This window comes from Caloenas nicobarica, chromosome 8 (genome assembly GCF_036013445.1).
Source record: "Caloenas nicobarica isolate bCalNic1 chromosome 8, bCalNic1.hap1, whole genome shotgun sequence".
NCBI lineage: Eukaryota > Metazoa > Chordata > Aves > Columbiformes > Columbidae > Caloenas > Caloenas nicobarica.
The window spans coordinates 12,944,844-12,969,008 of record NC_088252.1 but is presented as its reverse complement, the minus strand read 5'-3'; the positions used below and the strand labels follow the sequence as shown (position 1 = coordinate 12,969,008).

The 24,165-nt window shown below is 37.4% G+C and overlaps 1 protein-coding gene across 9 annotated transcripts in view; it reads left to right on the top strand.

Moving 5' to 3' along the window:
* TRIP12 (thyroid hormone receptor interactor 12) overlaps window positions 1-16,056 on the top strand; it is a 79,674-nt gene extending 63,618 nt beyond the window's left edge. For 8 of the 9 annotated variants that reach the window (XM_065639578.1, XM_065639577.1, XM_065639575.1 and 5 more), the window contains 11 exons: window positions 137-279; window positions 1,172-1,328; window positions 2,491-2,589; window positions 3,143-3,257; window positions 3,579-3,733; window positions 4,235-4,399; window positions 6,836-7,000; window positions 10,544-10,657; window positions 12,489-12,583; window positions 12,791-12,894; window positions 13,936-16,056. In XM_065639578.1, the coding sequence (XP_065495650.1) occupies window positions 137-279; window positions 1,172-1,328; window positions 2,491-2,589; window positions 3,143-3,257; window positions 3,579-3,733; window positions 4,235-4,399; window positions 6,836-7,000; window positions 10,544-10,657; window positions 12,489-12,583; window positions 12,791-12,894; window positions 13,936-14,132 (1,509 nt within the window). In that variant the 3' untranslated portion in view covers window positions 14,133-16,056. The remainder of the gene's footprint in view (window positions 1-136; window positions 280-1,171; window positions 1,329-2,490; window positions 2,590-3,142; window positions 3,258-3,578; window positions 3,734-4,234; window positions 4,400-6,835; window positions 7,001-10,543; window positions 10,658-12,488; window positions 12,584-12,790; window positions 12,895-13,935) is intronic. The other variant, XM_065639576.1, reaches the window with a different exon arrangement.
* Window positions 16,057-24,165: the final 8,109 nt, after the last annotated feature.

The following is a 24,165-nucleotide window of genomic DNA, read 5'->3' as shown; positions in this document are numbered from 1 at the left end:
GACCAAGCAACAATGTTGTTTTTTTTTTTTTCTTGTAATGATAAATAAATTGGAAGTATAAAAACCTCTCTTAAAGGCTTGATATTTCTTCTGGCATTTCTGTAACTAAAGGTAACATTGTTTTTATTTATCACAGAATGCAATCTGCAAGGAGATAATTCCAACCTCAGAGTTTATCAACAGTAAACTGACAGCAAAAGCGAACAGGCAGCTTCAAGATCCTTTGGTGATTATGACAGGAAACATACCAACTTGGCTGACAGAACTTGGAAAAACATGGTACGAATGACTTACTGTGTGGTGCTTCTTGTTTGAGTTCCGTAGGCCTCTTGGCTGGGCGGCCCAGGTGCATCATATGTGACACGGCTTTTGAAAGTGCTGGAGGAGAGTAAAATGTAGTCAAAGAACTCCTGCTAAGTTACACAGTGACACTTGGGTGAATGTTTATACCTTTATTGCAAGTTTAAACTAAATGTGGAGGGGTAGACTAGCTGCAAAGTTTGGACTACTTCTTACAGGAGTTTCTGAGCACCCTGAAGTTTTCTTATTGAAATAATAGTATGTGATTATCCAGGTCATTTTTTTTCTCCTGTTAAACTGCTTAATGGCATTTTCTCATACCACTACATTTATCTTAACATATTCAATATCATCCAAAGGAAAATATTTTTATAGTTACTGAAAAAATATTATAAATAACTTTTATAAAGCCGTATTCATAGTACTTCGTAGTACTTTTTACGGAGTATAAGCTGTAAACCATCTGCACTTGAAAGAAATAAGGGTTGGCATTCATGAATTTTTTGAGCGTGTTAATTGAAGCAACACTGACAACTGACTGGAAATACATACTCAAGAGAAACTATTTTCCGATATAAGCTTTGCATAGCCAAGGCTTTCAAGTATTGTGAGTTATTTTTTTGGAAGAGTTAGGAATTTTTGGAATTTTTTGTAGTTCCTCCTTATATTAGATTCTACCTCTGGACTCCTGCTCATAAGTATTGTAATGAAAACTAGTGTGTGTTCTGGAAGGCTTCCTTTGGAGGCTGCTTTCACCACAGTGTTCAATAAAGCACTAATTTCAGGCATACTACGTTTGTTGTGTTTTAAACTAAACTATAGTCATAGATGCTAGTTGGAACGCAGCTAACTAATCCAATGCTCTTTACAGCCCATTTTTCTTTCCATTTGATACCCGCCAAATGCTGTTTTATGTAACTGCTTTTGATCGTGATCGAGCCATGCAAAGACTACTGGATACTAATCCAGAAATCAATCAATCAGATTCTCAGGATAGCAGAGTGGCACCACGACTGGACAGGAAAAAAGTAGGTATACCTTGTTTAAAAATGGAATGAATGAACTGTTTATTTTTTTATTGTCTTTTAGAAGATCATTGTGAGCAAGATTCATTTATAAAACTACAGGTTTTGGTAGTATACTGATGAAAGGTGAGGGGTTTTTTATTCATTTAAAAGCCTTTGCATAGAAAGCACGATGTTACTAGGTGTCTGCCAGCAGGTGGCAGAAGGGGTTCGAGGATGCTGCACGGCTTCCTCACATCCTGCTTGATTTTGGAGTCTTTGCATAATTCCTGAAACTATACTCCAAGAATAAACTTGAAGTTTTAGGTTACACGAGTGATATTTCCATGTATTAGCTTGCAAATATCCGGTTTGCTTTATGTAGAATTTCAGAGTAATTCAAGCAATAGTGTTCAGACTTTTAGGCGTTACCTGAATAAACAAATACTCTCCCAGACTATAAGGACCATGTATTAAACCTCCTGTCACAACATAATAAAACTAAGCTATGATTGTTTTAAATTGAGGGAGTCTTAGGTGTCTGCCTTGAGACTGGAGAGATGTTATCTTAAACTGAGATCTGCTGCATAGTATAGATCTGCTGTATGATTTTGAACACCTCTGGGGAAAAAAACACAAGCGACATGAGAATCTACTTCTACTAGCCTATAGCTTCCAACATGTAAGAATCCCAGTGCTGTTGTGTATGTGGTCTTTTCTTTTTTGTTGGGTGTTCATTCTGGGTTTTTTTGAAACCTGCCGCTTTCCCTACTAGACAATCTGCAAGAGCAGAGTATAAGATTGTTCCTTTAGGTTGCTGGACTTTTGCTTCTTAATTCTGTGTTTTCTTCTCTACATGTCAGTTTGAGGTATGTAGCATCACATGACAACACTACTGTGTTATAGTCCTACTGCCAGGTTCTTGGCAGGTGTAGTACCTGTTAGTTATACTGATACAAATGTAAGGCATTGGTTTTTCATTTTGTGTCAAACACTTCCATTCTGGTCAGTTTTAAAATAGACGCAAGAATTATTTTATCAAAGTACAAGCTTACAAACTGTTGAACTGTGGAACTATTAGCATGGGGTGGAAAAACTTGCGTAACTCTTTTTTCCTGTTGTAACCGCCTTGGGAGCTGGGACTTACAGACATAATTTCACTACTTAAAACTTCTCTAATGTGTAGCGCACTGTGAACAGAGATGAGCTGTTGAAACAGGCAGAATCTGTGATGCAGGATCTAGGCAGTTCAAGAGCCATGTTGGAAATCCAGTATGAAAATGAAGTAAGTAATATCAATGCAGTCTAATTTAACCCCTTTTTACTGAAGATTAATTCAAAAAAGTTACAACTTTAATAGAATGACTTGGTCAGAGTCTTAGTCCTTCCTGTTGCTGGTGCCACAAAACTTTATCTATTAATTATCCCTAATCCACTTGGTTGTGACTTTTACTTGCTGGCAAAAACTTTCTGATCTACTGTATTTCATAATCAGTCTTATTCTGCAGAGCACTCTTTTTTTTTTTTTTGTAACTCTAAAGAAACAGCTGTGTGCATTTCTTATGTAATATGATCAATAGGTGGTTAATACTTTTATTCCACTATTATTCCCTCTGATATGTGGTCTTTTCAAGCTGTTTCAGATGTATTGTAAATGTTGGCATAGTTAGGTTTGGTTCTCTAGATGCTTTTTGCAATGCAGTTTCTTTATAGCCAGTAATGTACTATGTTTCTCAGACTAAGAAAAGATTTGATATTCAAACTGACCTAATGGACTCATTTACTTATTTATCTCATTCCTCCTCCTCTCCCGACATCCTCCCTCCCTCCCACTGAAGGTTGGCACAGGCCTGGGCCCCACACTAGAGTTCTATGCACTTGTATCTCAGGAACTACAGAGAGCAGACCTGGGCCTTTGGAGGGGAGAAGAAGTGACTTTAGCCAATCCAAAAGGTAAATATTTTACTACCTTAACTATTTGGTATTGATCTAATATTAAGTAGATTCTAAGTTGACTTTAATTACATGAATGACTTTGACTGAAAGAGCACCTCAGTTTGTAGTCAGATAATATACCTCATAATAGTGTGTGATTATCCTTGTATTTGTGGTGGGGTGTGTGTGTGGGTTTTTTGTGTGTTTTGTTGTTTTGGTTTTTTTAAATTTTATAAGAAGCTTACACTATATTTATCTGATAGCTGCTTTCAAACTTGCATCTGGAATGAAACTACCCATGTATGTATCGAACTCTTTTTATTCTTTCTTCCTCAACAGGAAACCAGGAAGGTACCAAGTACATCCATAACCTTCAGGGCCTTTTTGCACTTCCTTTTGGTAGAACAGCCAAGCCAGCTCACATTGCAAAAGTTAAAATGAAGTTCCGCTTTCTAGGAAAACTAATGGCCAAGGCCATTATGGATTTTAGACTGGTGAGAATAAAATGGAAAATGTAATTCTGAGGGGTTGAGTGAAAATTCTAGTTCTGACTCTGGGGAAAAGTAGCGTTGAGAGTCGCATGGAATTATTTTCAGCTCTAGCAGTTTGGACAGGGTGACTGGAGATGCAGCTGAGCTTTTGAGGTGGAAAGGGTAGTGTATGTTGAAGATCTTTACAGTGGCTTTTGAGACCATAGTGAAAAAAGGAAAAGCCATTGCCTGCCATGTGTTGCGATCTCTCTCCAATCTTCTTTCCAGATAATTTTGGGCTTATTATTATTGCAGCTGCTAGCTTACTGGTTGCTCTAATGGATATGCACTAGGCAGTCAGTTGTCTTTCTCAACTGTAAATTTCTCAGGTAAAAATGCTCAGACATTGTTTTGGTGTGTGCCAGAGCTATGAAATAATAAGTAGTGTTGTGGTTCTAGTCAAAAGATAAAGTAGCAAATAGTTTTGGAAGACAGTTCAATACTAATCAAAGTTTCGATTTCCAGGTGGACCTTCCTCTTGGACTTCCTTTTTATAAATGGATGTTACGACAGGAAACTTCCTTGACATCACATGACTTGTTCAGTATTGATCCAGTAGTAGCCAAATCGATATATCACCTTGAAGATATTGTAAGACAAAAGAAAAGACTTGAACAGGACAAAACACAGGTGGGAAAGTAACCCTAAGAATGGAAGAGTGCATCTTTTGCACGTTTGGATTTTATGAAGCAGCCGTAATTGAGAGTGTATGATAATGCTTAATAGTGATAGTGACTTCATTCTAATAAAAGGAGTAGTTTTAGTGTTATTAAATAATTGGCTAGTAATTATAACAGTCTTTTTCTAATGTAGACTCTAACATTAGAAATCTATTATGGGATTCTTCTGTGTGGTTAAACACAAGCTAGAAATGGCTAAAATTGCCAGGTGTTTGAGTAAGGTAACTTCTCTTTTTGGGCCAGTTTGAAAAGACTAACCAACTTTAATATCAGAGGAAAATCTATCCTTTATATATATAAATATTCAAAAGGCTTGGCTTTTTTCATTAGTTGGTTTAGTACATTTTTCAGGTCTTCCATAGGAGTACCTTTTGTGGGTTTTTTCCTCCTCATTGAAAACTGTATGCAGAACTGGTATAAACTGGCTTCATATGTGAGCATACAGGTTCTTTCATAGATGCAGAAGAACCTTCATTTTTCAAGCTTAGCTACACTTAGCTAAAAATAATACCATTCACTGTTACTGAGTAGTGATAAAAGGTCTTTGGCATGCATGCTCTTTCTGGCATCCTGTGTTAATAGATGGTAGGTGGTAATAGCCTAATTTATACTCTTAATACGTCTGCTTTGTTATTAGTGAAGTTATTGCAAGCTCGTGGGCCTTTTTTCTTCTTCACCTCACTGTCTCACTCTCTCTCCTTGGTCACTGCTTTTAATTTCCCAACAAGGGTTTGAAAAACCTGAAACCTGGTGGATGAAAGCTGAAGAATGTCAGTATGGATGCCAAATGTGATAGCTGTTAACTATTCTAAGGAAAAAACATAGCTTAAGAGCCTTAGCATATTAAAAACCTCCTTCTCTTGCAATAGTATTTTCTAAATAAATAATATGCAGGAAGTTAAAGTAATTCCAAAATTACTAGAAAAAAGTGTACTGTTATGGTCTTTCGAGTTTATCCATTAAGATAGTTTACTTGGTTTGTCTTGGTTTACTGTTATGTATTAGGTTGGTGCAAAAGTAATAGTGGTTTTTGGACTGTGAATTCTAAATCATTATAACTAGGCTCAAACACATCTTTATTAATCAAAATAAGAGCCATTACAATCAGCACATTTTTGCTAATGAGAAATAAGGGTTTTTTTAATTCCTGTCGTGTAAAAATCCGTGCTTTGGGATTTGACAAACTCTTGGAAAGCATTTTCTGTGTCCTGCTGGTTGTGGAAGTGTTTTCCCTGCAAAAAGTTGTTGAGATGCTTGAAGAAGTGGTAGTTGGTTGGAGAGAGGTCAGGTGAATATGGCAGATGAGGCAAAACTTTGTAGCCCAACTCGTTTAACTTCTGAAGCGTTGGTTGTGTGATGTGCAGTCAGGTGTTGTCGTGGAGAAGAATTGGGCCCTTTCTGTTCACCAATACTGGCTGCAGGTGTTGTAGTTTTCAGTGCATCTCATCGATTTGCTGAGCAGACTTCTCAGATGGAATGGTTTTACCAGGATTCAGAAAGCTGTAGTGGATCAGACCAGCATCAGACAGTGACCAGGACTTTTTTTGGTGCAAGTTAGGCTTTGGGAAGTGCTTTGAAGGTTCTTCTCAATCCAGCCACTGAGCTGGTCATTGCCAGTTGTCATATAAAATCCACTTTTCATCACACATCACAATCTGATTGAGAAATGGTTCATTGTTGTTGCATAGATGATGACACTGCGAAACTATTTTTTTTTCTTTTCAGTCAGCTCATGAGGCACCCACGTATCGAGCTCTTTCACCTTTCCAGTTTGCTTCAAATGCTGAATGACTGTAGAATGGTTGACATTGAGTCCTTCAGCAACTGTTCATGTAGTTGTAAGAGTATCAACTTTGCTCTCAGTTGGTAGTTGTCAGCTTCCAATGGCTGGCTGCTTGTCTCCTTTGCAAAACTTCTTGAACCACCACCCACTGTTAGCAGTTCCTGGGCCAAACGTGTTGCTGATGTCGCTTGTTATTTCCACTGCTTTACGATCCATTTTGAACTCAAATAAGAAAATCGCTTGAGTTTGCTTTTTGTCTAACATAATTTCCATAGTCTAAAATAAATATAAAATAAACAGCAAGTAATAAGTCAGTGGCAAAAAAAATAAAGCAAGAAAAGTGCATTAAACTGATGTATAACATAACCACATGTATATGAGAATGTATTCCAATATCAAGTGGCAAATTTCAACAATGCAAAAACTGCAATTACTTTTGCACCAACCTAATGTGAAAAATATAGAAGGAAAGCCAAGAGTGCTGTAACAGTATTAATAGTGATATTCTTATAGAAATGTTTAGTCAAAACTGCTTTAGAAGTCGTAACTTTTGGATAGGTTAATGTGAAGTGTTCTCACTGGTTTTCACTTACAATTTTTCAGACCAAAGAAAGTCTACAGTATGCATTGGAGGCTCTGACAATGAATGGCTGCTCAGTGGAAGATCTAGGGCTGGACTTCACGCTTCCTGGGTTTCCTAATATAGAACTGAAAAAAGGCGGAAAAGATACACCAGTCACCATCCACAATTTAGAGGAGTATCTCCGAGTATGTAAAAGCAAAGCTAGGACTAAAACTTTCTTGATTCTTTCTCACCTTGCTCCCAAGTAGCTTCCATATATATTTCAGTTTATTCTCGTGAACTGGGCACAGCAGTAATTTTCTTACTGATTGCTTCTATTCTGTACTAGTTCATTACTACAGAAAAATTGTTTGAATCCTAGTCAGTGCACCTGACTTGAAAATTTTATAGTACAAAACAGTCTGGTTTATGCATAACGAAGTCATCAGAAGTATGTTCTTTTGATAAAGTGTTGTAGTAAGTGGGGTATTTTGAGCTGTGGACTTTCAAAAATGTGTTAAAAGATCCCACGTTTGGGTTCAGTAATTAATTTTTTTGTAATAGTGACTTAGCACCCACAGTCCAGTAGGCTTTGAACTGCTGTAATAATAGTGATGTTTTCTAGAGTCAGACTTAAGAAAACATCAGCTCAGTTGCAAGTCAAAACCCAAAAAAACCCCAAACCCCAAAAAACCCCACAGAAGCAAACACAAAACCCCAAACCATAAGAAAAGTAGATAAGGAATAGAGTGCAATAATAAGTTGACAGTAGACCTGTGCATTGATTTATTATGTCAGAAGGGACAGAAAACCTAGAAAAACAACAAGGCAATACTGCTGAACAAAGTTAGGAAACTCTTTCTATATAAGAAAGTGTTAAAGGTAAAAAGTTAAAAACAATCTGGAAAAGAGATGAGGAAAGGAAGAAAGAATACAATATTATCACATGAAGTCATGAGTGGGATGGAGGTAAGAATGATTGATGTCATCATGAAAAAGCCATTATTCCAATTCCTAACCTTCTGACCAGGTTAGTCTGCTGCCAGTTTCACTCTGAAGACTAAGATTTTCAAGCACTGATAAGAAACATACCTGTGTCAATAGAAATGATTCAGAAAGGGGCCTGTAAGCTCCTGGATATCAATGGAAAACTTTGCAAAGTTATTCCATAGTCATCCTCACAACTGAATATTGAACAGTTGCTCTTCATCTTCCAGATTCAAGCTGTTAACATACATACCCAGTTCTCATTTTTTCATTTGCTGAAAGCAAATTCTGCTAGTCAGGAATTACTTATAAAATTAAACATTTGGATATAAAGCTGTTTGCAGACTTATAGATGGGCAATGCAAACAATCATAGTTTGTTAGAAACAGCATTTCCAGTCTCTGTTTACTGAGGAAAGCTGAGCAAGGTTGCTTTCAAGTCTGGTTTTTGTACAGTTTTGCAGTCATTTTCTTTTTTTTTCTAGGTAGCATGTATCAGGTATCTGATATGCTGAGAAAGGCTTGCAGAAATCTCAGGTGTCCTGTAGTTGTCCTGTTGCAGGCCTCTGGCATTGTAAAGGAAAAGCAGATCACTGCAGAAAGCTTGCCTTCCTCTTATTTCTGAACAACTTTTGGGACTATTTTCTTTAAAGGATACTTGTGCAGTTTTTCTGTCCTTGTCTTTATATTCCTGCCTTATAGAGAAGATTTTAGACTAGATCCCAGTGATTAGCAGAACAGACTTGATGTCAAGGAAATGGAAAAAATTTCAGAGAGAAAATTAGCGTCCTCTGTATTGCAAGTCTGAATTGCAAATTAGAAATAGTGTGTTTAATTTATCAGGTAGCCTGTACAGCTCCCTGTGGGTCAGCTGCCCTGCTCTTGGAAATGTCATTTTTGTTAAAATCTTGTGTGTGTATTGCCATTAAAAGTAGTTTGTAAAGCTAGGATATTCTCCTGTTACTCTTCATGCTTGTCCTGCAGGCATATCATTCCACTCTCCTCCTCCTTTTTTTTTTTTTTTTACCCAAGGATGGTTGCCATGGGAGTTACCTTTAGCAGGAAGTAGAACTATTTCAGCTACCAGTATAATGAAAGACATTCCCTCCTTCCCCCTTCTCTCCTGTACTATAAAGAAGGAGGCTGGCTTCGTTCTAAATTAGTGGACAAAAAGCTTCCAGAGTGCAGGTTTTTTGCCTAACAACTTGATCTCCTCTTAGAATCCATAAGAATACAGTGCAGCTTAATTTTGCCACACATTCCTGGTCATAAAAAGTAATCACAATTCTAAGTCAGCCACTCTGCTACCAGAATAGTCATAGAATTCTGTGTCACAGAATGCAGTAGAACAGCCTTCGGTGCTGCTGGTGCTTACCAGCTTGCTCTTCAGTATTGTGACCTGACTTGTAAAAGCAGGGGTATGTATCCTACCTGAAATTCAATACCTGACCCTTTTGTAGGAAAGCTTATCAACAGATCCCAACAGGCTTTCGAGAGCTTTCTGGAACAAGTAACTCCTTCAGTTACTGGTACAGGGTTAAATACTTGCTTCAGGAGTCCAGCAGTGTCAGTGAGGTTTTTAATCCTGTTCAGATGCATCCTTAGATGTCTTTCAAAGCACTTTTCAGCATTCCAGGTCAGCTTTTAACACATCTGAAAACTAGTAGCTGTGTGGTGGCAACACATCTTTTACAACCAGCCTTCATTTCCTGCTGGAGTTGAGGGTGGTCGTCATCAGTAGCACTAACTGACAAAACAATCTGAGCTTGGCGTGCAATCTGTTGTGTGTAACATTTTTTTTTTAAATTTAGTGGAGAAATACAGGCTGCAGGAGATTTAAGAGAAATTTGGTCTTGTTTATGTCATGTCCCCTTCCTTCCCAGCCAGCGGTCATTGTTTCAATATGTGCTGTCCACTTTTGAAGGCGAATTTAATCCTGAGAGGATAACTGCAGATACAAAATAAAAAAACCACACACAAAAAGCCTAGACTACTGTCTTACTGTCTTTTGCCTTACAATTCTTACCAAATGCCAGTAATGTGAAAGGAAGTTATTTATCTTTTCCCCCATGTATTCTTATAATATTAAGCTACTTAATATAACAAAAAGTCTGAAGTTCTTTTTTGTAAATATAGGTATTAGAAAAGGGACCCATATATTTACGTGGGGGAAGCTAATATAATACTACCAATGATGCCCTAACGATTTCCGTTCAGTTGCTGAATTTTGAATGGGTATCAGTGTAGAGAGAGAACATGTAGGTTAGGCTTCTAAAAATATCTGATAAATGTTTATATTTGGTTTAAAATATTTTGTTAAATAGGATCTGTTTAACCAGCTTTTCTAAATCTCATCTATTAACCTTGTTTTTGATAAAACTAATTGCAGATAAGTTGTTGAGCTCTGCATGAGTTGCATGCATAGTATATTTTAAATATGGGGGTTTTTGAACTCTGACTTTAAGCTAATTTGCAGTGACAGACCACATGAGAAAGTTGTAAAGAAAAACAATAAAATTCTGTCTCTTGCATTGCAGCAGCACTGCCCTTGCACACATGCAGCAGTATCAGCTCATGAATTCAGGCAGAATGAGGTAATGCTGTAGAGCAGCTCTGTGTATCTGAGTTCAAACTCTGCTATAACTACAGTGAGCATATGGTTGAGGTTCTGTAGAATTTTTTCTGCAGCTGTAGTCTTTGGTACAGTAGTTATTGTTCCAGGCTTCCTTTGTTCAAATGACTTTTTTTTTTTTTTTCCTGCAGTTGGTTATATTTTGGGCACTGAATGAAGGTGTTGCCAGACAGTTTGACTCATTCAGAGATGGATTTGAATCAGTCTTCCCCCTCAGTCATCTTCAGTACTTCTATCCTGAGGAGGTTGGTAAATCTGTTTTTACTGATGCTTTTATAACCTTGTATCTATATGTATGGACAGTGTGAACCTGTGTGTGCGCTGGGTGCGCTGCAGTTGTGACGGAGTCTGATTGCATTTCTGATGCGTGTTAGTAAAACTTGGTATCCTTTAAACCGCATACTTAAATGTTAAAGATTTCTATGTTGGTCATTTCTTTGGTGCTTTTATTATGAACAGCTCTTTTCTTTGCAATTGAGTTTATCGGGCTTTTTTGAAAAAAGTTCTTAAATTTGTATATGCAGGCCCTCTATATTAGCATGGATACTTTAATTAAATTCCTTGTATTGCAGTACCTCTTACTAGATGTGGATGCTACCTAGATGGATGTTCTGGTTTTTTTGTTTAGTTTTTGTGTTGTTGTTTGTTTGTGGTTTTTTGGGGGTTTTTTGTTTGTTTTTTTAAAAAAAGAGTAATCTGCTCTTTAATAGAGCTTTAGACAGTAAAAGATCAGATGAAGGGGTAAAGAATAAGGATGCTTCATCTTGCCTTGTTGTCACCACCTACCAGATCAATTTCCTTGTAAAATTCTTGCAGTCTTAAGTGGACTGAACTGAGACACAATGATGATTGTATGGACTAGAAGAGTGGATGTTTCATTACTTGGCCTTTAGGGAGTTTATTTGAAGACTGTGCTTCAAAGGGTTTGTTTCCACCTTGACTTGATGATGAAATGTTGTGCATGCTCTGAAGCAGTGTGTTAGCCAAGCCTTTCTGTTACTCTTTTGTTCTTGGTGCTTTGCAGTGTAAGAGTCTCTTAAAGCTGCTCTAGTGATTCTTCTTTGTGCCTCTCTGGTACTACTTTCAAAGAGTACCACCACCTTTGTTTCTGCAACAAATCTAGGACTAGTAAAAATGGCACATCATTCTAGTTTCTGCAGGGTTCTACCCAAACTTGTCCATTTTGTAGTATATGCGATGCTGTTCTTCCGTCTTGTTGTTTGGCATGGTTTCATGCTTGATTCTGCTTGCAAGTTTTAAAATATGGACACTGTTCTATTGCTAATCTACTGTTGATCAAAATTCAACTATAGGAGTAGTGTGAGATACGCTTTCCTTAATCGGATAAACACGTGTGATCTCGCATTCTGTTGCTGGTAACCATCCAGCCATTTGAACCTTTCTTACAAACCATTCCTAAACTATTAAAAAGAACTCGTAAAATTCTTTCGTTCGTGAACAGAACAGCTAGGTGTGTCAAACCTCTGGTTTTATTGAGACTGGAGCTTTACAACTCCTTGTGTATCCCAGAAGGACGTCTAGAAACTTTAAATGTTTTGGCTGTAGCCTGTCATCTCTGCTTGCCCAAGTGCATAGGAAGAATGGGCAAAATAATTTAAGTACAAAACTGCTGTTTGACGGACTCATCTCTGTCTAATGATTGTGGGGTGTTTTTCTTCTGTAGAATAGCTCAGAGTTCTAAAAAGCAAGTGTAAGCACTCTAATTCTTTTCATACTGCTAGATTTCTTTAAAATTGTGAGATTTTGAAAAAGTTAAGGCGTTTTGGGTTCTCAGTGTAAATTGCTTATTAGTACTGTCTCTGTTCTAAGAGATGTGTTTAGCATTTCATGTGGCAGTGGATTGTATGCAAAGGTAGATTCAGCAAATGAGGCAGTCACTGGGATGAAGCTGTTGCCTTCAAGGAATTTGGGAGGATTGCTTGGGGTGACTGAGGTGGTTTTTCAGCAAGCCATTCCAGAAAGTGGAATGCTGTGATGGTAGCTGGAACTGACAGTACTCATTAGGCCTCAAGTTCTAAAGGGGAAAATTTCCTTCCTTGTTTTTTAATTTTATAGTTGGAGCAGCTCTTGTGCGGCAGTAAAACGGACACTTGGGATGCAAAGACTTTAATGGAGTGTTGCAGGCCAGACCACGGTTATACACATGACAGGTAATATGGTGTTGGTCTTTTCAAAAATAAATCAATAGTAGCACTAGAAAATCTGTATTTAAATAGTCTTGATATACTGTTACTCAAACTACAAGAATATGAAACTTATTTGAAAATATTCATACTGTACTGAATGTGAATCTGATGCAATTATTTCAACTAGAAACCAAATAGTAATAGCTTGCTTTTTTCTTTTCCCCTCTGTAGTCGCGCAGTGAAGTATCTCTTTGAAATTCTCAGTAGCTTTGACAGTGAGCAGCAAAGACTATTTCTTCAGTTTGTGACGGGTAGCCCCAGACTGCCTGTAGGAGGTACATCTTGTTTTATTGCATGTTGCTATATACGAAATCAGTATTATCAATGCATTTCAGAATAAGTGGATTATTTCAGTATAGGAACAAATTACTTATCTGTGTATTTTACAGGTTCATACTTGTTTGATATTTCTAGTTTCAGAAGTGGCTGGCTAGACTTCAGGTAGAATTCTCAGTCTCTGTGTTAATCCCATGACAGGCATTCAGTCAGCTCTCTTCAGGCAAAAAAATAGTTCAAAATTTAAACAAAAGTGAAAACCATTAATATTGTATTCTAGAGGTGCATTTTATGACAACAACAGAATGATGTGTTACTACTTGGAAACAGTTGTGTGGGTGTGTTTTTTTTTCTAGAAAGAAGACAATACTAGTGTAGTGATAAACTTTAATTTCTCCCTGTTTTGAACTTCAGAATTAGATGAGAGGCAGTGAGGAGAACTGAGGAATTTGCTGTCTTTGCTAGGGACCATTATAGAATATACATTTTACCATATTCTCAGCTGAACACTTTGCAAGTAAAAATTGAATTTATGTATGTGTTCTATTACTTACATCCTTTGGGCTTTGGGACCTTTTTTTTTTGTTAAAGAATTGACATTATAAGACAGAGTTGATTCTTTAAAAAAAAAAAAAATAGAGCTCTTTTGGGGAGAGATGGTGCAGACAGGATTGAGAGTTAGGAGTACAAAAAACTTAGCTGGAGTAAAAAAATAAGGTACACCAGCCACAACTAATTCCTGAGAATCTTAGAAAATGTGTATGAAACCAACAAGCTTAAAAATATTGTGATTGGAATAGTTTTTAGCACATGCAGAACACCAATTTGAAAGTAGATGCATCTAGCTTATGTTTTTTTAATCATCTTAGAAAACTAATCTACAGAAAGGATTTTAGGTATTTTTTTAGCTTGCTACATGACCTTATAAAGTCATAATCTAAACTGAGATTAAGCTGTCAGTTATGAGATGCATGCCTCTGTCACTGTTAGATGTTTTCAAGAGGAACAACCTTAATCTGAATGTCTTTTCTCATTAATAGGATTTCGAAGTTTGAATCCTCCATTGACAATTGTACGCAAGACATTTGAGTCCACAGAGAATCCAGATGATTTCTTGCCCTCAGTAATGACTTGTGTGAACTATCTCAAATTGCCGGACTATTCAACTATTGAGATAATGCGTGAAAAACTCTTGATAGCTGCAAGAGAAGGGCAGCAGTCATTCCATCTTTCCTGATCACGATGAAAAATGCAATGTCTGCCTGTTACAGCAAAAGAAAAACTCATGATTCTTTTCTAACTATATCACCTGAGTCAAGGAAACGTGTTACGCCTTCTTGTTGTAGAAAAACGGCTTGCAGATTAAAAACAAAGACACTTGGTTGATATTCATTAAAGGCCCCTGTGGACTTAAAGTGATCAGGCCCTAAAAGTTGTTGTGACAAGGTTTCTTTAGCAAGTTCTTGTTTAAATTATCATTTATTTGATGAGTGAAGTTTTTAACTTGCTTTGCTGTGTGAAATTTAAAAAGGGATGTTTTTCCAGGCTGGAACAATAAATGTCGCTGTGCAGTTTAATACTGGGCTGTGTGTATCCATCTAGCTAAGTCTGAATTTTTTCCTCCAAAGACAACTTTTGTACATAAGTACAGAAATTAAAAGACACCATGTATTTGACAAATCTAGTTTAGTAGACTAGTTCTGTGTACCCTCACCTGCCTCTAATTTTACCCATCCTCATGGATTGTCTGATGTGCAATTCACTTGGTTCTTTTTGTGTGCAACATTCAACAATTGTTATGTTTTGGTTAGCATGGGCATTTAACTGCTCCGTGCCTCTTTCTCTGATTAAGATAATTTAAATTTTACTGAAATCAAATATATATTGTCAATATAATTCAGCCTTTGTAACTAGGTAGAACTTTTCTTATAGCATAGTTTTACTGTAGTGCTAGGATATAATGGCGGCAGCCTTTACCAGTCAATGCTCTAGAGCTGTTTACACAGTGATTCAGGCAGCAAAAGCCTCTTACTAGAGGCTGGAAAGAATTATTTCTTTCATGTAGTTGAAGTCCAAGAGCTTGGGCTGGCCAGTGTGTATTGTGGTAAGGCCAGAGCATTTTGAATTGATGTAAAGTTTTTTAAAAAACAAATTAGTTGTTTCATTCCCTGTTTGAGTAAACAGTTTTCTTGTTCTTGATCTAAGTTCCTGCTTACTTTTGTAGGTTTTTGTTTTTTTTTTTTTTTTTTTTCCCCCTGCCCTCCAGCACTAGCTTCGAACAAACAGTTCAGCCTTTGTCTTTTGACACAGATAAAGCACCTGTAAGCAATGCTCTGTCCAACTGTTTTATGTGCTGATTTCTCAAATCTGCAATAATTTACTTCATCAGGTTAATGTTTTTACCTGAATATAAATAAAAAAGTTTGCTTCACCTTTTTGTTCATAGTTTTGTACTGTATGCATAAAGTTCAATTGTGTAAATTGCTGTAATGCAAGTAAATCATCGTAAAATCTACTTGGCTAACAGCCTGCAACTTGTGGATGATTTACTGCTAAAACGAGACATTTTAAGACCTCCAACTTAGAGGGCAATTTTTTTTTTCTATGGGTTCAAAAAAAAGGGCAATTACAAATATTCCTGAGATGTACCTGCTATAGTTCATCTCTCTGAAAACGTGATAGTTACTTACTTTTATTCAACTTTGAGAAATCAAAATTCATTTCAGTGCTTAGAAATTGTTAAATTCTGGTTAATCAGGCTAGTCTTTTCCCTAACCTAACAATACCAAGTTTTCTTTTATCTAGCTGAAGAACTTGTACTTCCAGACTCTATATTTCAGTACCTGTGATGGACATTCTCCCAGTGAACATGCACAGAATTACATGTGGTTGCTCGTACCAGTGCCACTGAAATGTAACACAGATCTGTCATGAGCATGAGTAGAATGTGAAATCCTTGCACGAAGAACCTGATAACTGAACAGTTTCTATTACCGTATTAAAACTGAAAGAAGGCGCTTCACACTGTACATATGATAATGGTAGCGCACAGTACGACATAATTTTTATAAAACTTCAAGGCAGTGTTTAAACTATGGACTGGTGTTTAAATTGTTCTGATAACTCGATCAAACTGAGCACAAAAAAGTGTTTATAGTGTGTGGATAGCAATTTGTTCATTTTTAAGGTTCTATATTTTAAAAAAACCTGACTTGTGTAAAAAAAAGAAAAAAGAAAAAAGCTAATATTTTGCATTAAAATATCATGTGTATTGATATTTTTTTACCCATGTTGTCTCCCTCTAGAATCTGGCTTTCATTGACTTCGAAATTTTGAGGAGTTTTCAGATTTGATATATAGCCATCGTGTGATGCTGTTTCAGTGGGAAAATAAGTTATTGGTTACCTGTTTAAAAAAGGAAGGAAAAACCCAAGTACCTGTGGTGACAATTGCCTTTTTTTTTTGTGCTGTTGTTTTCAGCACAGACCAAGGATATAGTTGGCCTGAAAAGTGAATTGAAACCCTTTTGGGTGAAACCCTTTTGGGTGACACTTTTTGTTTTCCTAACAAGGGCAGCTTTTACTGTATTAGAAGAGCAGTCTGGCTTAAAAGGTAAAGACAGTAAATCATAAAAATGAATTGAAGAGTCACAGCTACATGACTGCAATACCATCCTGCAAACAGAACTGTATTATCTACGAGTAGGTGAGAACAAGTGGAAGGGTGGGGCAAGATCTTAGGGATTGCTCCTGTTCGGGAACTTTAGATTGAGGGAAAAACTCACTAAAATCCATCGTAGGTGTGTGCAGATGCCTGTTGAGGACTATGTAGCCCTCACGAGAACATGTAGTTGTCTTAGTACTGAACTGTTTTGTATATCTTTATAAGGTATAATAAAAGGTACACTAAGTCTTATTTTTGAAAATAGAAGCTTTTTTAACATGGTAAGTTCAACTGGTTTTAGAGAACACCAGCCATCAGTTGCTATTTGAGATGAGTTTGTCCTAAACTAACAAGAGCAGCAAAAAATCATTCACGAAAGTGCCATCCAGGCACTGACAGCTGCTCCTGAACTCCTGAACTTGTGCTGTGACGCTTCTTTTTTTTTTCTTATTTTTTTCTTTTTTGTTTGATATTTGCTTTATACAGAAATCTGTTGTGTAGGGAACACTTCAGTATTGCATCTGACATGAACTAGTAAATTGTAGTGCATCTTTATATTCTGTAGGAAGATGTACAAGAATTAATTCCAAGTATGTGTAAAATCCCCATGCCCGTTGCCCAACTTGATCAGACATTGAAGTTTTCATATGCAGGCTGCTTGCCTAATTTAGTTACCTAGATTCCTCCTCCTTTCCCTTCAACCATGTGTGGAGTGGGTTGGGTTTTTTTTGTTTGGTTGGTGGGGGTTTTTTCTCTCTCTTTCCTGTCTCACTTACTTGAGCTCTCCTCTGCTGAGAAGGGCAGGGATGGAGGAAATTCCGAGCACCTGCATCACTTGTGCCCTCTTTGGCCACTGCTGCAGGTAGGTCTGTCATCTGCGGAACTTCTGGACCCTGTCCTACCTGTTTGCAGCAACCTGTCTTCAAATGAGTAATACCAGTTCCTGTCATCTGCGAAGCCTGTACCTCTGCAGAGGGCTTTCTAGCAGGAAATTTAAAGTTGACCCGACTTCAGGGATAATGGTGCCTTGTTTTTAATGCGAACGTTCCTCCCCCAAGTCAAAATGCTATTCTATATCTAAGGCTGTGGGCAGAATGGGGAAAAAAATATATCTTTGAGATGGATTACAACAAAAAGTCTGGAAGGGGTTGGGAAAATTTTACTGGTAACTGAGCCTTTCCAGGGATTTTTGTGTTTCTTCCTCCTGCTTTGCTTTCCTAGTTTCCTGGTAGCTTGACCTGGAAAACCTCTATGCCATGTGATCTTTCTGTGATTTTGCAGGAATTTCACAGCTGTGTGGTCTCAGCTTGCTGTATCTTTCCCAATGCATTGTGTTTTCATAACTTTTTCCCAGATGAGTGTAGTTGGTTGACCCAAGAGTATCAGAAGTCACCTCCCCAGTGCCCTCAGCACAACAGCATCAGCTGCCCAGTCACAGCACATTAATGCGTGTTTATACAGCAGATAGTCACAGCCAGCAGAGGTATGAAATCTGTTTCCCAACGGGGTGGCTCAAGGAATAATTGCTTCAGTGGATGGGGGCAGAGGATGCCTTTAGAGGAACACCATGTCTTTCTCTTCTGGTTCTGAAACGTGCATGTGTTGATCAGTCATCTGGCTGCTTTGGGGGTGGAGGGGGAACAGGTCTTGAGTCCCTTTCTTTGCTGTGTGTGTCCGGGGAGTCGTGAAATCTTGAACCATGAACAGGAGATCTAGGTGGAGGGGGAATGGTGAAGATACATCCAGTGTTTTCAAGGCACTGAATTAAAGTTCCTGGTAGCTTTAAATCTAGTTTGGCAGCAACTTCCGCGAGCCTGGTTCAGAGAGGAAAACAAAAAAACGCACCCTAAAAGGAGTAATAAGAGAGAAGAAACTGTGTGCTTCCACCCTCCCAACCTCATCACACCCCCCAGAAAAAAAAGGGGAGGGGGAATTCCTAACTCTTGTGACATTTGTATTTAAGAAAGAATCTGTCCAGTTCAAGCTGGATGCAGCATGTTGGGGTAAAGCAACAAGTGTGTTACGGATTTGATTTTGGTGTGTTTTGGTTTGTTTTGGTTTTTGGTCCTGTCTGTCTCCATTGCCCGTTTAATATTAGGCTGTGGCTATTGCTGAGACCCCATTAAGGTAAGCCTAGACCAAATTTACTCTTATATACTGAAAACTAAGGCAGGTTGATGATATACAAATACTTAAAAATGCTGCAGTTATCCTATCTCAACAGCTGTTTCCCAAATATACGACTGAGAGAAAGGCAGAGAGAAAAGAATGACATTTCATGAGCTGTCTATAGAGCACTCCTGGTTGCTACCTGCTTTTAACTGTCCTGGATGGTGGGATCCTACAGGAAGGGAAAACACAGGATTTTTAGACTTTTGCCCTACAGTGGGAAACTGCTGCAAATTATATACTGGTGTCAGAATTTGTGGTAAACAGCTATTCAACAATATTTTTTTGTGGCATTTAACTCAGGAGCTAGACATTATGGACTCCTGCTTCATTGCTTTGTCAGTCTTCCCATTCTTTGGTTCCCTTCTCTTCCCATGGCCTCTTTTGGCTGTTTCATATGGTGGATGAGGTTAAATATTGAAAGCATTTAGTGTGTTTCTGATAGAATCAGGGTACATTTCAGATTTTTGTAAAGCCCATGCTTTTAGGGAAGACACAACCTTAACTGATGCTTTGTAGTGAGTGAAATTGGTCGTGGGAGTAAAACCTGTAGTTAAATGTGGTCTGGTTTAGGAGGTCTCTGAGCTACAAGAGGGAGAAAACAATATTTACGGCAAATATCATGTATATGGCTTTATTATTCCTTTAGCTGCTATTCAAGGAATTCTAGGCTAACTATAGGCCTGCTCTGACTGCAGCTCTTCTGTTCTTAAGACTTCTATGTAGAAACCTCTTCATCAGGCAGGTGATGCAAGCAGTGATCCAGAAATAGTTGGCCAGTCTAGGGAGTAGCACTTTATTTCCCAGCCTCCTCTTACAATTTTTTTTTTTCAGACTACTTCTATGTATTGAAACTGTCGAGATGTTGGCTAAAAAACGAAAATTTCCTACCTGATTATTTCTTTCCTGAAGCCAGTGTTTCCCACAATCCTATTATTTGTGCTATGCTTCTCAAACAAATGGTATTTATTTTTTTTGTCTTCACTTGGTAGCTTGTCATGCTTAATTTACTGAAAGTACTGATGTTACTAATGATTCAGAAAGGTTTCCCACAGTTTTGTTGTTTCCTCGTTATGCAAAGAAACAAGCCTTATTCTGGGACACGAAGTATAAATACTATTCAAAAAGAGGGGGGAAAAAGGCACTTTAAATGGTTATCAAACTGGAAAATAATCACACCTTTAGTAACACTGAATTCTAAGACTGGTGATTTCCAGTTTATGGCCAGCAGCAGCTGGTGGGGTGAGGGAGGGGATGGTTCCTCTCAGCTTCATACCCCCAAAAGAGGGAGTGTGCAGTCTCCCTGGGTTCTTTCAAGAACAAACTGGATAAATCTGTTCATTTTACTACGATATATTGCAATTCTAAAATTAGCTGTCTTCAGAATTTAAAGTCAAAACTGCATGTGGGCATCTACTAACAACTGCAAATGAGAAAAAATTGATATGCATCTTAAACAGTCTTGCACTATATCAGTCCTATCAATTTAAATAAGTTCAATAGGATAAATTTATATGCAGAGAGTAAGGTTTTCTAAATTTTCCAATAAAATGAATGGAAATGACAAGGGTCTTTGTTGCAGCTGCAGATTATGAGTAATCTCCACTTCAGAGGCCTTTGCTTCAGCTGACTGAAAATTACAGGCTTTAATTACTTCCACTTTCCTTAAAAGGGTTGTAACTTTCAAAAGTTTCTCTTGCATCTTATTTCCGTTGTTAATATTGAGTGAAGTAGCATTTACCTGTGTTCAGAAGCTGTTATGCCTCTGTGTTTACCTCTGTCCCAGCACAAAGCTGGTCATCTCCCAAGTTCTTCCAGTATAAGCAGTTAACACGATTTGGCAGCAATTATGGAGAGATGCCATAATTCCATATTCAGGATTTTCAAGAGAGCAGTTCTCACAGATATTAACCAAAAATAACATCCTGAAAACTGATGAAAAATTGGAAGATTAGGTAGAACTACCCATGTGAAATGCAAAAGACAGGAAAAAGTTCTACTCCCATCCCATACATGGAATTTGAAAAATGAGTATGGATAGGCGAATGACCAAAAGGGTGCTGTGTATGTCCATGGTGATCCTCAAGAATGTCCATGATCATGTTACATAAGTGATGTTCTGCTTTACTGTGTTCTTACTAATTTTTAGTAACATGTACCTGCAAAATGAATTTTCTACCAAGAGCTCCGTGTGCAGTTTACGGATTAATTTAACCTTGATCCTGTGAAATGTATGGGCAAAGGAATAAAGATGCCATTTGATATCAGGTGCACGTTTTTTCTGAGACCATTGTAAATTCCAGCTGTCAATAACATTTGATATTGTTTTCGACAGCTGTGGGATGCCTGATTAAGTTGATACAGGTCCTGCATGTCCGTAACAGCGTAAAGAGAAAAATGTGTAGTAAGAAGCTTCCAATTAGCTGAGATCAAGTAGGATTTCACTTTGTGTATCAATTACTTGGTTAGAGGTATTTACAGATTCACCAAGCAATCTTTAATGCAGTTCCACAGAAAAACATTTGTCTTGTGAATGACAGTGGAACAATGACAGGAGTTAAAGCTAGAAAGACAGCATGTTCCTACAACATCCAGGGACATCCATGCCTCGTGATCTAACATTGACACTCAGAGCTATGGTCTGAGTTAGTCTCTTTTCTAGCAATATTGATCTCTTAGATAAAATATTTACATCTTTCAAAAGCAAAAGTAATGCACAAGCTGCATTAGGAAGGCAGAGTGGGCAACTTTACAACAAATCCTTCAATGTGATTGTGGATGTCGTGTTAGTAATAAAATAGCGGGAGACTGTACAGTACCAACTTCATATATTACTTTTCTCCTCTACTATCCTTGTTATTGTTGCTACATACGTTACAATTACTGCCCCCATTCTTGGTTTCCTATTTTTGTCCTTTCACAACTTATTTTTCAGTAATCTTGAACACATTCAACTGCTAGCTTCACACTGATGTACACGTTTTATCCTTCTGTGCTGGAGCAGAGTATTTCTGACCAAATTCTAATCTTGATTTAAAACTGCTGATGTTCAGCTGCTTGATATTTGTAAGTTCAAAATAAGGCTTTTAATAATTCTTCCAAGATTTTTTTTTCATGTAACCATCCTTCCTGTCAGTCTGGCCTCAAATATTTGATTTTTCTATTATTTCTTTTAGGAGACCTACCTACTTGGTTCTTATTAATGAAAATGTATCTGTTCACACCTGAATCAACATGAAGATCAGAATAATACATAATACTATGTAATTATGTTTTTTCATGCTTCATGTTATGTTCATATAGTTTTAAAAGGTTTTAAGAAATCTAGACTGTATTTGCTTTGTATTACACAATATCAACAAGACAGCTTTGCAAAGAGCAAATCTGCACCTTTCATTCAGTCTTTGTAGTAAAATCACTCTCAGTGCACTGTAGTACTCTTACTTGGCCAAGGCCATTGATGAAATTTACCAGCAAATTCAAGTTAAGCACTTTTCTATGGATCTTGCCTCGTTTTTCATTTATTGGAGCTTTAAGAGCATGACTTTCCCCTCCAGAGCAACAAGGATGAGCTATTTTCCATTCGCTGCTGGGCAGTACACAGCAAGGAAACACACCATACTGCAGCTTTCCTGAACACAGTGGTGTTTGCCAGACACCGGGCTGCAACACCTGTGCGCATAGCTGAAGCTGTCAAAGGCATGACACAGATTCACAGATTATTTCTTCCATGTGCCTTTTTTTTTTTTTAATAAGCACATATCATCTCGCCTTTTTGATTTTGGAGAACAGAAAAATAATTATGTGACAGTGGAAAACTGGACACCATGAGATTTATCACTTTATATGCAATCAAAGACAGCACTTTGGTCATCAAGTTCAGAGTTTGTGTATCTTTATTTTAAAATCTTCAGTAAACTTGCCAATATCAGTAGCTCTGTTCCTCGGCTTTTTCATAATTACGTTTGTTTGTTTTTTTGGGGTTTGGTTGGCTGGTTTTTGATTTTTGTTTTGTTTGTTTTTCAGAATTGATAATTGCTGAGGAAAGGAGCAGTTTGCTTTAAAGTGGTCAACACCTTGATGCTGTCTTCTGCAAAACCAGCCTTCCTCCAAAAAGCAAAGTCTTCTTTTATAGAAGTATCACCTAATGCAAAAACACCTGCCTGATAAAGGTCATTTGTAACAATGCAGCACACACCAAAAGTGTGTGTACTAGGTGTTGAGATAACTAGATATCTATCTTTGAGATAGCATGCCAAGTTTTTATGACTTAGATTTCTCAGTACTTGAGCAAAAAACTATGCGCTAGGGGCTTCAGTAAGTGTCTCTCTATTCTGGAGAATCCCGCAAGCATACTTTCCTTGTAGTTCATAGACAAAAAAAATCTTTTTTAAAACAAAACAAAAATAAAGCTGAATGTGGAATACAAATGAATGATTCTGCATTTCCTACTTTGAGTTACTGACTCATTAAACCATGTAAGAGCACGAACTTTATAGCTGCTTTTGGAGGTAAGCAAGAAGATAGTAAGAAAAAATAAATTGCTGTTGCTCTGTTTTTATACTAGACAGTAGGATAGTATGAGTACTTGTCACTGCTGTGTTAATAAAAAAAGTCTGGTGTGTAGCCGTAAAGATGAAAGTAAGCTGCTTAATGTTTTTAGTACTGTAGTTTTCTATAATTTTTGTAGTAATTTCAGAAACAGAAACTATTAACGTATAATTTATTCACCCAGAACTAAAAGGGAGTAATTTCACCCACTAGTGTGTTATGTAGGATCTGCCAACCTCACGAAAGCCAAGTCAGCATATTCAAGTTACTCCCTAAGACTACTTTTTTTTTTGTTGAGGTATGTTATGTCCTAAATATCTTTGTCTAATGATCTCAAAACCAGAGTCATTCTAGTACTAAGGCACAGATTAAGGATGTCTGTATTTTGTGCTTCCAAGTCCCAAAAGACATTCAAGGCCCAAGTGATATAGCCATGTTTGCATAGTACTGCAGCTGACCGAGTGAACACTTACCAGACAGTACCTATCATGCTATGAACAGCAATTAAGAATCTTTATTTATATTTGCATTAGTAATGCATTTCACATCAGGTATTATATTTGTTTGTTTTAACTTTGTGTACATGACATTTACGCAGTCTGACATTTATTTCTGAAGATTTTTATGGTATAAGGAAAAGCCCACGTAATTTTGGCCTATTCCCTATGCAGTTTTTACAGGCCCACAGTAAGCTAAAGATATTGCCTGTTTCCTCAGAAACCAGTAATTGTTAATACATCTGCATAAAGAAAATGTATTTGCAGTGGCTTACATGGATAAATGGTGAGTATTCAACTTCTGTTGCCATGAAATGTCCATGTGAGCTATAGCACATTAGTCTTAATAAATACAGTGACAAAAATGTTCAGTTCATCTGAAAGGACACT